General features: G+C 43.2%; 1 protein-coding gene across 3 annotated transcripts in view; it reads left to right on the top strand.

Annotated features, from left to right (window-relative positions):
* Nucleotides 1-12,957, top strand: part of RFX4 (regulatory factor X4) — a 132,592-nt gene that overhangs the window by 77,771 nt on the left and 41,864 nt on the right. For all 3 annotated transcript variants that reach the window (XM_012772771.2, XM_076007065.1, XM_012772772.3), the window contains 3 exons: nt 4,789-4,889; nt 7,342-7,400; nt 12,598-12,742. In XM_012772771.2, the coding sequence (XP_012628225.1) occupies nt 4,789-4,889; nt 7,342-7,400; nt 12,598-12,742 (305 nt within the window). The remainder of the gene's footprint in view (nt 1-4,788; nt 4,890-7,341; nt 7,401-12,597; nt 12,743-12,957) is intronic.

Genomic DNA, 12,957 nt, shown 5'->3' with positions numbered 1-12,957 from the left:
CTTTTTATAGGTGTATAGGGTTCCACCATATCAAATTTAATCAGGTCTCTTGATGTTTCCAGTCTTGTCCTACAATGCTGTGATGAATGATGTTTTTCCTACCTTTTTTTACACCACGGAGCATATTAGTTTCCTGTGGCTGCAGTAACAAATCACCACAAAAACTGAGTTGCTTAAAACAACAGAAAATTGTTCATCCGCAATTCAAGCTGTTGGCAGGGTTGGTTCCTTATCAAGGCTCGGAGGGAGGATCTGTCCATGCTTCTCTGCTGGTTTCTGGTGGCTGCCAGCAGTCCTTGGTGTTTCTTGGCTGGCAGAGGCATCACTCCAGTCTCTGGCTCCATCTTCACATGGCTTCCTGCTCTGAGTGCTCATGATGTCCAATCTGTATACCCGCCCCTTCTCCTACTGCACTGGCTAGAGCCTCTAGAATAATGTCCTAGCCTAGGTAAGGGTGGACATCTTTGCATTTTCCCTGACCTTAAAGGGAAAGCATTCAGCATTTACTATAAAATATGATGCTAGCTGTAGCATTTTTGTATCAGGTTGAAGAAATTTTGTATTTTTTTTCAGATTAACAAAGGAAGTTCCCTTCCATTCCTAGTTTGCTGAGAATTTTTATCATGAAAGCATTTTGTTAAAGGCCTGTTTTTGTTAAAGGCCTGTTAAAAGCCTGTCATACGGCTTTTCCTCCTTAGTCTGTTAAAATGGTGAATTTTACATTGTTTTATTTTCAAATATTGTACCAGCCTTTCATCCCACTTGGTCATGAATTTTTAAAAACATATTGTTAGATGTGAATTGCTAATATTTTATTGAGGAGTTTATATCCCCTCAAAGTTAATCAATGGTTGTTTCTTGTTATGGTATGAGTGATGCTCTTTTCAATTTTCCATGTCCTAGATCGAATAGAAATACACCCAAATAGGCTAACGAAAGTTAATACCAGGTGGGATTATGGCCAAATTTTAGTCTCATCCTTTTCTACATTATTTAAGTGTTCTACATTAAGACTGAATTTCAACTTTTATAATTATATGTATATTTCTCATATATATAGGATCCATTTAGGCTTTGTTATTAAATTCTTTCTTGTGCATCGATCAAATGAACTAGTTAATGGCTAAATTTATATTTATATTTTGTACCAAGAAGGTACTTCCTGAGGAATCAGTAAAACACAACTTTATAAGGAAGCTTCAGATACTTCTAATTATGTTTTATAGGTGTTAAACACACACATGCACAGTGTTTACAGTTTATTATAAGGTAGTTCGTAGGGTTAACCCCTGCCTTCCTATCTATAATTGGCTTCTTTTTACAAATGTGGAGGTTGAAGCTTAAAAGCTGAAATGACTTGTCACCTTTACCTACAAATAAATGAAACAGCCAGGACTCAAATATTCATTCATTCATTCATTAAACAAATGTCTATTGATTACTATAATGTGCTAGGCACTACGCCAGGTCCTAGAATACAGCACTAAATAAGATAAACATGCTCCCTATCCTCATTGAACATCTGCCTGATGAGACTTTTTAAAAAAATTACATAGTTAAATAATCATCACTGTGATCTTTGGCTTACAAATCCAGTACCTTTCTCATTAAACCAGGAAGACAAAATTATTCAAAAGATCAGGCTCCATCTGACAGCTGACTTTTCGTGATTTTATATGTTCATTCATCCCTCAAACTTGTTTGAATGCCTTCTGTGTACCAGACTCTGTGCATGGTCAGGCATGGAAATGAAAATTGGCTCTAGAAGTTTCTCACTCAGGACCCCAGGCAGGGCCAGGCTGAGGCACAATTCCCCACTCACTAGCTCAGACACACCCCTTCTTTCCAATTCAGAAAAGCTCACTGAAATTCAGGGGAGTGACACTATTACAGAGATAGCCATGGATCATGTACCCTCATTTATAGGAAAGGGAAATCATTCTCAAACTTGTGTTTTTCACCTCTTCCACTTAACATTGGCACAGTGGTTGTTAATAACAATTGGTTTAGCTGAGGTAAGAAAGCATGAGTGTGTGTGTGTGTGTGTGTGTGTGTGTGTGTGCGCGCGTGCATGTGTGTGTTGTACGTGTAGGATGGAGAAGAAGATAAAGAAAGAAAGAAAAGACCGAGGACCAAGCCCAAGATGCTAAAGGAGCAGCCACACCCCTGACAGGCAGGAGCAGGCCCTGGGGATGGGAGAGTAAGCATGTAAAAGTGCACAGTGTGGGTGCTTTCAGCAAAGTGTAGTAGGATAATGGTTAGGGGTCAGAGAGACCTGAGCTTGAATCCTGGCTCTGCCACTTGCTGCATCTCCTTAGACAAATAAAATAACTTCCCTGAGCCTTGGTTTCTCACCTTTCTGTTGGGACTAACAGCTATACCTGCTTCACAGGGCTGAGGTGAGGATTAAATAAGAAAGCATGTGTGAAGTGTTTAGTTCTTGGCACATTGCATTCATTAAAAGGCATGTGCTATTATCACCACTGTTGCTGTTATAATAGCATCTCTGCTAGTGGTCATTCAGGGAGATACAAGTGTCAGCTAAGACGCAGGATAAGGGCTGGAGTTGGAGCTGTAGATTTGGGAGCCATCTGCACAAAAGGGAGAAAAAGTAAGTTACTAGAAGTGCAGGACAGACCCTAGTGTCCTGGCTCAGGGAGGGAGATGGGAGGAGGAAGGAGAGCTGAGGAAGAGGTGAGGCTGCAGGTGTACACTCATGGAGGACAGAACGTCAAGAAGCAGGATGACAGCAGCATCAGATGCCGCAGGAGGTGGAGCCAGCTGGGCGTAGGGTGGCATCTTAGACTAGGTGATCAGGAGGGCAGCTGCCATCCAGGGCAGGAGCTTCCAAACAGCAGGTACAGCAAGTGCAAAGGTGGGCAAGGGCCTGGAATGTTGGCGAAAGAGAGAGGAGGCTAGTGCTGTGGGAATGGATAAGCCAGGGGTGAGCAGAAGGAGCAGCAGGTAGAAATGAGCGGGCCGGGGAGGAGGACAGTTTGGGCAGGCCTTGTGTGAGATATAGCTGAGGCCTGTCTGTCTGGGGAATGGGAGCCATTCCTTCTTTCATTTCACTTAGGAAACGTTTCTGACATGCCTACTATGTGTCTGGCTCTATGCTAGGCACTGAGGACACAGTGATAAACAAAGCAGACAGAGGAGTGTACAGTCTAATGAGAACGATGTACACTAGTCTAATAATCACACAAGTTAGTACATATTTGCAAATTATCACAACTACAGGGCCTTTTAAGAAGAATAATCAGGGGCAATGACCTAGTTTAGGGAGCTTCAGGGAAGGTTTTCCTAGGGAAGTGACATCTGGCCTGAGACCAAATGAACGGGGAGGAGTTGAGCAGGTGCAGAGGGAAGAGATGCTCTTGGCTGAAAGAGTGCCAGGCACAAAGGCCCTGAGAGGGAAGAGAATTGGGTGGAGGCCAGTGGGGCCAAACTGTGGAGAAAAGGAGGAGAGATGCAAGACGAGGCTGGAGTATGGGCCTGGCGGTAGAGACTCGGGCTTTTATCCCAAGATTGACGTGAAAGCACTGAGGAGTTTCAATCAGAATTTCATGTGTTTTGGAAAAATCCCTCTCACAATGTGGAAGATGGGGTGGAGGTGGGAAGGTGCACGGGGCAGGGTAGACTCTCAAGAAGCTACTGTAGTAGCCCAGGTGAGAGATGATGGTAGCTCCAACTGGAGAGAGAGAGGGGAGAAAAGTGGATGCACTTGAGAGGTAACTCGGAGGTAAAATCTGTAGTCCCTTGTGATGCAAAGAGAGTGTAGATGAATCCAAACCCGTACATAAAAAACTGGATGCACTAGGAGAGGAACAAGTAGACATTATAAGCTTTATGGTGTGATGCAACAGGCAGCATAGAGACCTCTAGGAAGTTTCCTAAAAGACATCTTTGAGACCAATAGAGAAATTTGAATACAGCCTGGGCTTTAGATGATATTAAGGAATTACCATTCATTAGCATACCATTCAATGGTATGCTAATGGCACAGCATTTTAAAAATGTGTGCACATGTGCACGTACATATACCTATGTATTTAAACCTTGTCAGTTAGAAATGCACATTAAGTTTTCTGGGGTGATATGACATTTTAGATTTGCTTAAAACTCTCCAGAAAAGAAAGATGACACGTACTAAACTGGCAAAGATGTTGTTCGTTGTTGAAGCTTGATCATAGGTACTTGGAGGTTTATCATACTATTCTCTATATCTTGGCGTATGTTCGAAATTTCTGGTAATAAAAAAGTTAAAACATTTTGAGAAGTAGAGTTTACACTGAGCTAGAGAACACAAGAAAAGAACCAAGTCTGAGGGGGAAATCACGAGTTCAGTGTGGACATGTGGAATTTGACATGCCTTTGGGACTACCATGGCAGGCATTGTAGCTGTGCTGCAGACGGGGTGCCTGCCTGGCTGGGGACCTCAGACAAGACTGTCTTCACCCTTCATACAAGGCTCTTCAAAAGCATGAAGGAGCGCATTTTGCTTGCAGAAAGAGTTATGGATGCCACTAAGCCTCGCAGTGGGCTTTCCCCCACAACTGTGTATTACTGACCAGTGTTGGCACCAGAGCACATTCTAGTCATGCCTTTCCCAGACCCTCCAGCTCTCCGCAGGGCTTGGACTGCTGGCACTGTCTCTGAGGTTGCTGTTACGAGTGGCATCTGTTGGTAGGAGCCAAAACACGATTAGGGGAAATAAAACCCTCTAGGGGCCTAATGGGAGGATGAGCAACGCATGGGGCACTTAAAATGCACCATTTCTCTTTCTAGCTTAACTCAGGTAATTCGAAAGTTTGCCAAGCAGCTGGATGAGTGGCTAAAAGTGGCTCTCCATGACCTCCCAGAGAATTTGCGAAACATCAAGTTTGAATGTAAGTATTAAGTTTCAGAGCAGAACAGAGAATGACATTGAAGTGCCAAACATTTTGCATAGGTTGTTAATAATAATAGTAGCAGCTTCCATTTAATGTTTGCCCACAAAGCATCAGGTATTATGCTAAGTGCTTTACATGTATACATTTACTTAATCCCCATAAAACGTTGCTGTGGGTGGCACACTTCTCCCCTTGCAGAGAGGAGCCAGACTTAGAGAGGCAGTAGGTAGCAGAGACAGGATTTGCTCCCAGGTCCGTCTGTCTCTCTGATGCTAGTTTCTGCTCATCATACCACACTCCTCCTCTCATTTCACCCCCACACCACCTCTGTGATATAGGACATAGTATCCCTATTCTACAGATTAGGGGCCCAGACATAAAGAAACTGCCCCAAAGCCACTTGGCCTGGTGAGCAGGGTCCAGGAATCAAACTCAGGTCTTTCTGACCTCAAAGCTTTGAGGAGATTTCCTTAAAGCTCCTGCCACAAAATACCATGTTTCCCTGAAAATAAGACCTATCCATAAAATAAGCCCTAGCAGGATTTCTAAGCCTTTGCACAATATAAACCCTACCCCGAAAATAAGACCTAGTGATGGGCGTGGCTACGCAGCGTATCTGCACAACCCATGCATTTCCTCACAGAGCGGTAAAGAAGGGTAAAGAAGAGGAGCAGCCCTTCTCATCTTCCCCATTGTGACAGCTACTATCCCAGAGGGGACTGGAAAGGTGCGGGCAGCCCCACCAACAAGGTCGGCTCCCCTGTCCCATCCTGGCCATCCTGTGCTTGCTGCGAGCTGAGGCTGTGAGGGGAAAATAACACATCCCCTGAAAATAAGCCCTAGGGCGTCTTCTTGAGGAAAAATAAATATAAGACCCTGTCTTATTTTCGGGGAAACATGTAGTGGTAGCAGGAGACAGAGAACAGTGTAAGGGCTTTGCGTATTCTCTGCCTAATTAGAAAGCCAAATTAATATTTCTCAAGGGGGCACCAAGACTGCGAACCTTTTCTTTGCCGAGCATCGCCCCTCATTCCCCAGCATTCGTTTTGCCAGAGAAAACGGGTCCTATTTTTCTTTTCAATGTGTCTGTTACTTGCAGGAAGACCCATGTACAGCTCATTTGTTGCTATTAAATAAAGATGAAATTATTTTAAGCAAAACGAAGTTATAAAATATGTATTTCTTAAAGCCCCATTTGAATACAACAGCTTGCTATTCTTGCCCGAAGTAAGTGCCAGCGAGGAAAATGAAGGCGATCAAATTACCCTCTCTCCACAGGCAAAGGGAGCCTTTTCAGATGTGCTTTGAGGCTGCCTGCAGTGCCCATCACCTATTGATAAAGCCCGCTTTATTTCACGGCTCTCAGTTCTTTTCTTTTCACAGGCACTAAATTCCACATCACAAAGTTAAAGAAAAAGTAATTAAGGAGAAGGATTAACGATTGATCGGCCTGGAAAATTAGAAGTTCATCTGCCTCCCCCTCCACCATTCCTCTACCCCACACCCTATTTTTCAAATCAAGCTGGCTCTGGGTACAAATTAGAATAATCCTAGGGAAATTTCTGACTATTTCTTGACCAGTTCAGAAATTAATGAGAAGAATGCCCCCCGCCCATTTTAATTATGCTGACAAAACAAACCTGTTCAAAGTCGGCTGCGATGACAAGGTTTGTGGGGCCTTCTGCCTGCGCATGTCTGGAGGAAGCTGTTCTTCCCGGGAGCCTGGGGGTGCATTCCGAGAATGTGCGAGGAGTGGAAACAAACCCCACCCCAAACGAAGACCTAAGGCAGGCACAGATCTCGCGTGCTTTGAAATCCACAGATATACAGTCACCCTACCTCAAATTATGAGCCTATTATGTGGCGTAGGAAAGGAGACCTTTTCCTAACTGCAGTAATCATCAAAACATGCAGACTGGTCCCAAGATCATTTGAGAAAAACAACAGAGTATGAATGCAAAGCCTCATTGAAGGTGCAGCCAGGGTTCCATCCCCGAAGCACTCCTTGGCCCCACAAAAACTGGAGGTTCGATCAAGATTTCCTATTAGACATACTGTTCTTTAAAGGGGCTTCTTCAAAGCTCTCACTTGATTCCTGCAATTATTTATGGGGAGAAGCGATTGAGCTTGCAATTAGCGAAATGAAAGACAAGTAAATAATTGCTTTTACTCACGGTTGATTGACGCCACCATTTCTCACACCTGCGAGCGCGACATGTGCATGACTTTGAAATATGTACCCCAAATACCACCACTAGGAAAGAGTTGTTGACTCCCAAGTGGGAGAACAGAGTTTTACCAGTGGGTGCATAAAATGGGGTTGGGCAGCGAGACAAATTTAGGCAAAATAAGGATTTCAAAACTACTTTTTGAAATCCACCCCTGGAAAATCCAGGGCAGCATCATAAAGCATGCCAACATTTCAAACTGCCTTCTCTTCTCTTTGCAGTGTCAAGACGGTTTTCCCAAATTCTGAGACGGCAAACATCACTAAATCATCTTTGCCAGGTAACTCTCCTCTGCTATGTGTTTGAACCACTGCTGAGTCATTGCAGATGAGGAGCAAACCCACAAAAAACAACTTCCCGCAGGATCTGTCAGGTTGCGTAACAGGGCATTCTCACTATTATTTCTAATTTCTGCAGACAAGGAATACAAACGTTAGACAATAGGTAAATAGTTTCGATATACAAAATAATTTCTGATAGCAGTTGCCCCTTAACCTGGCAGACATGTACTAGGTCCACAGAACCCAGGTTCTAGGGCACCACGTGTCTCAGGGCCAGCCAGTGTGCCCTGCTTCCACCTGAGGGAACAGGGGGCTCTTTCAGCATTGACAGTGAGGAGTATGAAGCCATGCTGTGGAGGCGAAGCTGCTCCCCAGAGAGCTGCAGTTCTTCTGTGACCCTAGGAGGAGGGAGCAGGGGCTGCAGAGCACAGCCCAGTGAGCAGGTGGGGACGGGTGCTCCGAGGAGGCCGTACTTCAGGCTACCAGCGGGACCAAAAGGGAACAGGTGGCTCAGCTGTCCTGGCAGTGCTGTCAGAGGATCCCAAGGGCATTTTCGTGGCAATTACCCCTCCGCCTCCCTCCAGCAGTGCTTCCCAAGGTGTACTCTGCCACCACTTGACACTCAGCTTCCGCTAGCGCATGCTTTTATTTTGGTATTAACAGTCAACCCTCCTAAACACTGGTTTTCCTCAGGCTGGTTCAAGTAGTTTTCACATTCTTTGGATGGAAAAGGGCTTTCTTTTGTTTTGTCCCCAAGTGCAACCACAGTGGAGAGCAGGTTCCTCAGATTGTCTGTGCTCCCCGGTTCCTGCTCTGTTAAACTGTCCAGGGACTCCAGGGGCAGTGCCTCCTTTCCCCAGCTACCCTTTCCCGGCTACCCTTTCCTCCTCCTACGCTCCCCCAGGGGTGCTGCTACTTTGTGAGCTCGGTTCTTGTTAGCTTTCGTTTGAGTTCTGTCCTCAATCCAGAAACATGTGAGGTGGTTTCCCTCTTCAGCCACGGCTAAGATACTATAAAATGCTAGTTTGCATGAGAACCATGTGAGGTGCATGTTGAAAACTGATTTATTTGGGGCCTACCCCAAACTTGGTAACTCGATTTGGGGGTGGGACCTTAAAAACTGGCCACTCTTCCTAAGGAGATTCTATAAGTGGTCCCTCAACCTTAAGTAGAAAAAGTGTTTCACAGCAGTCGCCCCTAAACTATTCTGCTCATGTACCCCCAAAGTATTTTGAAAAATCATGTGTTTCCTCACACATCTAAGTTGATACCTAAAATTTTTCATGGGAAGTTAAATAGTTGCCAAAGTATGTACTTTCTGGTGTCATGTAAATACTATTTTAAAATAACTGTTACATCACTCTTTTAAACATATCCAGTGTAATTTAAATACCATACCAATTTGACACCCTTCATTCATATATAAAAATAAATGAACTAGTTCTTTAGTAGAAAATTAAAAAAAAAAAAAAGAACCCAGGTTCTCTGTTTCCCATAAGTGAGTTGGGGTTTTTCAACCACAATTTTGGCTGGATAATTCTTTGTTGTGGGGAGTTGTTTGTGCAGCATCCCTGGCCTCTACCCACGATGACAGTAGTATCACACACCTGCCCCCAGTTGTGATGTGTAGCCTGGAGGGTAAAATCCACTGGTTGTGAGCAATGGAGTCAAATGATTCCACAGATGAAGAAGATTTGTTTGTGTATCATCCAAAAGAGTTCAATGCCCCATAGTATATTAAATATTTGCTCAGTTTTGTTTAGTTTTTGTTAATTTGCATTATTTTTAAGCACAAAAGTGACATATGCTTTCTATAAAAAAATTCAATCATAAAAGTATATAAAGTAAAAAGGGAAGATCCAATTCCATGCCCCTGTCAGCTCCATAGTTATACCTTAATAGCAAATCATAGCATTTCTATTAATTTTGTACCATAATGAAGAGAATCTAAGTCTGAAGAGAATCTAAGAGGCATTAAACTAGTGGCCATGGGCCAAATCTGGCTCTCAGATGTGTGGGGCTATTGTTTGATTTACATATGTTCAAAAATTTTTTCTGGCCGGGTGGGCGTGGTGGCTCACACCTATAATCCCAGTGCTTTGGGAGGCCAAGGAAGGAGGATCGCTTGGGCTAGGTGTTTGTGCCCAGCCTGGGCAACATAGTGAGATTCCATCTCTACAACAAATAAAACAATTAGCCAGGTGTGGTGGTACATACCTATAGTCCTCCTTACTCAGGAGGCCGAGGCAGGAAGATCACTTGAGCCTGGGAGTTGGAGGCTACAGTGAGCCATGATCATGCCACTGCATTCTAGCCTGTGTAACAGAGCACATATGTCTCTGTCTATAAAAAAAAAAAAAAACAAATTTGCTCTCAGAGCTATGATTCTCTAGGGCAGTATTTAGCCGATGGGCCAAACTTCTCTCCAGCAGCCACTGTCTTCCTCATCACACTGACTATCTCACATTTGGCTCACCTAGCTCTCATGTATGTCACATGTCTGCTCCTTACATGTCCTTGGGTTTGCAACCTCTCAAAGTGTTGTTGGTTCTGGGTTGGTGCTGGCTACTCAAGGTCAAGGTGGGAAGGAGGGGTTTCTAGTTAGAGTGGCCTGAAGAATGGCTCCATGCCAGGACCCAGGAAGTACAAGAGTACACCCACACACCCCTCACTGGTCCTGTCCTGCCTTTGGCATGAATGGCACAGAGGATGACTTAGAGACCAGAGGAAACCCTTCCAGATTTGTGCAGAGGCTGCACCTGGGCATTGTTCTGGGCACAGATTAATGGGATTCAGGGAAGAAAATGAAAGAAACACTGCCATATTTCTGAGGGCACTTCCAGGCTGGCCCTCTGGTTCATTTCTCCAGCTTGGAAGAGCAGGTCTTAGTTCATATCAGGGAATTAGACACGGTTGTGTTGCCTCTCTCTGAGGCTCGGACAGTTTAGGAAGGACTCTGTCCCTCTAATGCACATTTAGATAAAACATCCACACTCATGTCTATAACCACATGTTGCTCACGTACATGTGCACACACATACAAACACACAGTCCCTCTCCACTTGCCACACAAAGGTAGTGTGTAATTGAATTGGCAAATGCCACCTTTCCATCTTCACTGGACAGTTCTCAGACACATTCCTGGATCAGAGGACTAGGGTTAGTGCTGGGAGTAAAACACCACGGACTGTCTGAGCTAATATCCCAGCGACCTTTCCTAAACACACACATGGAGCAAGTCAGACTAAATAACATTCAACCGAAGACTCACCCCAAATACTGAGACCTAAGATCCACACACCCAGGCTCTTTCGGATGCACTAGGCAAGCAAGCAAGTCGGCATTCGAGTCTCAGCCATTCAGTCCACAAAATCTTTTGAGTGACTACTGTGTGCCAGACACTATGCTTAGCAGTACTTGTCCTCAGCAGAAAAAAAAAGTAAGCCAATAAAATAATTAAAAGTGTGATAAGTCTTATGAAGAAAACAGAATGGAAACAGAATAACCAGGCATTCAGATCCTATTTAGATAAACTGGTCAGAGAAGGCCTTTCTTTGAATGCATGTGACACTTGAGCTGAAGCACACGTGACAGCAGGGTTGCTGGAGCAACGTGGGCAAAGAATGTTCCAGCCAGTGGGAACACCACATGCAAAGGCCCTGAGGTATCAACACAATCACTGCAAAGAGAACCGACCTGAATAACAGTGGCCACTTTCATTGAGCTCCCTGCACTCTGCACTATGCTTTTCAAACATTATCTCAAGGAATCTTCAACAGCAGCCCTCCTTAAGGGGTGGGTGCTAAGAACACAATGGCAAGACACACTGTGAAAAAGCATGTTCCAGACATTTGCTTGTAGAGTTCACCCTTTGATAAACAGTTCAGTTCACTGTTCTAAGGCAGCTCCCCATGCATCTCTGATGAAACATGCCTGGGAAAAAAAAGAGGTAGGAAGTATTACATCTCCACTTTATAGATCAAACTGAGCTTAATCTACTTTCTTGCTCCAAATCCATCAGCTGGTCAGCAGTAAGGCCAGGATTTGAACCAGGTCTGTTTGAATCCAGTACACCTGACCTTTACATTCTGTTGTCTTCATTACCATTAGAGACTTACCTAACTCATATGTTCATATATTCTAAGCCTTTGTGACCTTTAAAGAGTTCTACAATTATTTAAGATTTAAATAATTTACTTAATTAAAAGAGTTAAATAAAAATATTTAATTAAGTAAGATTTCACTTGTGCTTAGACAATCTAGGTGTAAAAAGGGGTAGTCAGTATTTACTGTTGCCTAGAAATTCACAAGCATTAGAATACTTACAATGTTCTTGTGTACTTTAAATTTTTTAAATTTTATTAAAAGGCAATTTGAAAACATACAAGTAAAGTAAATAATCTGGAATATATTATATGTTTTTCTTTTATCAGTATTATTCCAACTTGGTGATGTTTCAAGTATTGTTCTCACTTGTAAATTTAAATTCACTAATGAGGGTTCTCCTGAAAAATCTACAGCTTTAAAGACCAAATATATATTTAAGTATATTTTATTTATATTTGTATATATAAGAATATATATATAATTATTCACATACATATACATACTCTAATATAAACGACTGAGTCTTATGGTATAGTTTCCCTTTTCCTCCACCTCAATTATTTATATTTGTTTTAATCATTCTATTTACATAAACAACAAAAAGCAAAAATAGAAAACTATAGCCTAAACTGCTTAAGAATGCATTTATATGAAAATACATATTTTGAAGTTTCTGGGATTAAGTCTATCACAGGACCCGGGGTCGCAGGCACATCCCTACATCTGAGCCTGGGACTTCTCAGGCTGTTAGGTTAGGCACATCCTACAAGATTATATCAGTAAGCCGACAGTCTCTGGGCTTCAGCCCATTGTTCTGTGGGGTCAAGACCAAAGGGGCTGGCTAGGAACAGCAGGGTTTGGTGTGGACCAGGCCACTTTGTCACAGGAGAAAACAGAGTTATAGAAAAATCTATAACTCTAGATCTTCTGAGTTATGGAGTCACCTACTATCCTGAAATTGAGTTTTCCTGAATTTCAAGGTAGTCTGCAAAATGCCATAAGCAGATCAATTAAAAAGGCATAAAAGGAAATAAAGTGGAGGGGTTTTAACATAACAACCCATAAGCTAATGAGTTGATTGGATTATAGGCATCTCGAACGGTGATCCACAGTGCAGACATCACGTTCCAAATGCTGGAAGACTGGAGGAACGTGGACCTGAACAGCATCACCAAGCAAACACTTTACACCATGGAAGATTCCCGTGATGAACACCGGAAACTCATCATCCAGTGTAAGATGCCCTCTAGGAATTGTTGTCTTTTTGTTATTGTTTTCAAAGAAAGTAAATATGTTAGTAAATATTTAAGTGCTTTCTCACCCTATTCTCCTCCCGGGATCCCCTCCTTCTTCTTATTCCTATTAAGTAGGTCAGCGTGGAAAGGAGGGCTAATTGACTTAAGAGGACATGTGTCAACACTGCTGGGAAAAGTGTGTTCTGGTGCAATT

This window comes from Microcebus murinus, chromosome 10 (assembly GCF_040939455.1).
Source record: "Microcebus murinus isolate Inina chromosome 10, M.murinus_Inina_mat1.0, whole genome shotgun sequence".
In the NCBI taxonomy this organism is placed as follows: domain Eukaryota; kingdom Metazoa; phylum Chordata; class Mammalia; order Primates; family Cheirogaleidae; genus Microcebus; species Microcebus murinus.
The sequence above is the reverse complement of the archived record's forward strand: the minus strand, read 5'-3'. Positions and strand labels throughout refer to the sequence as shown.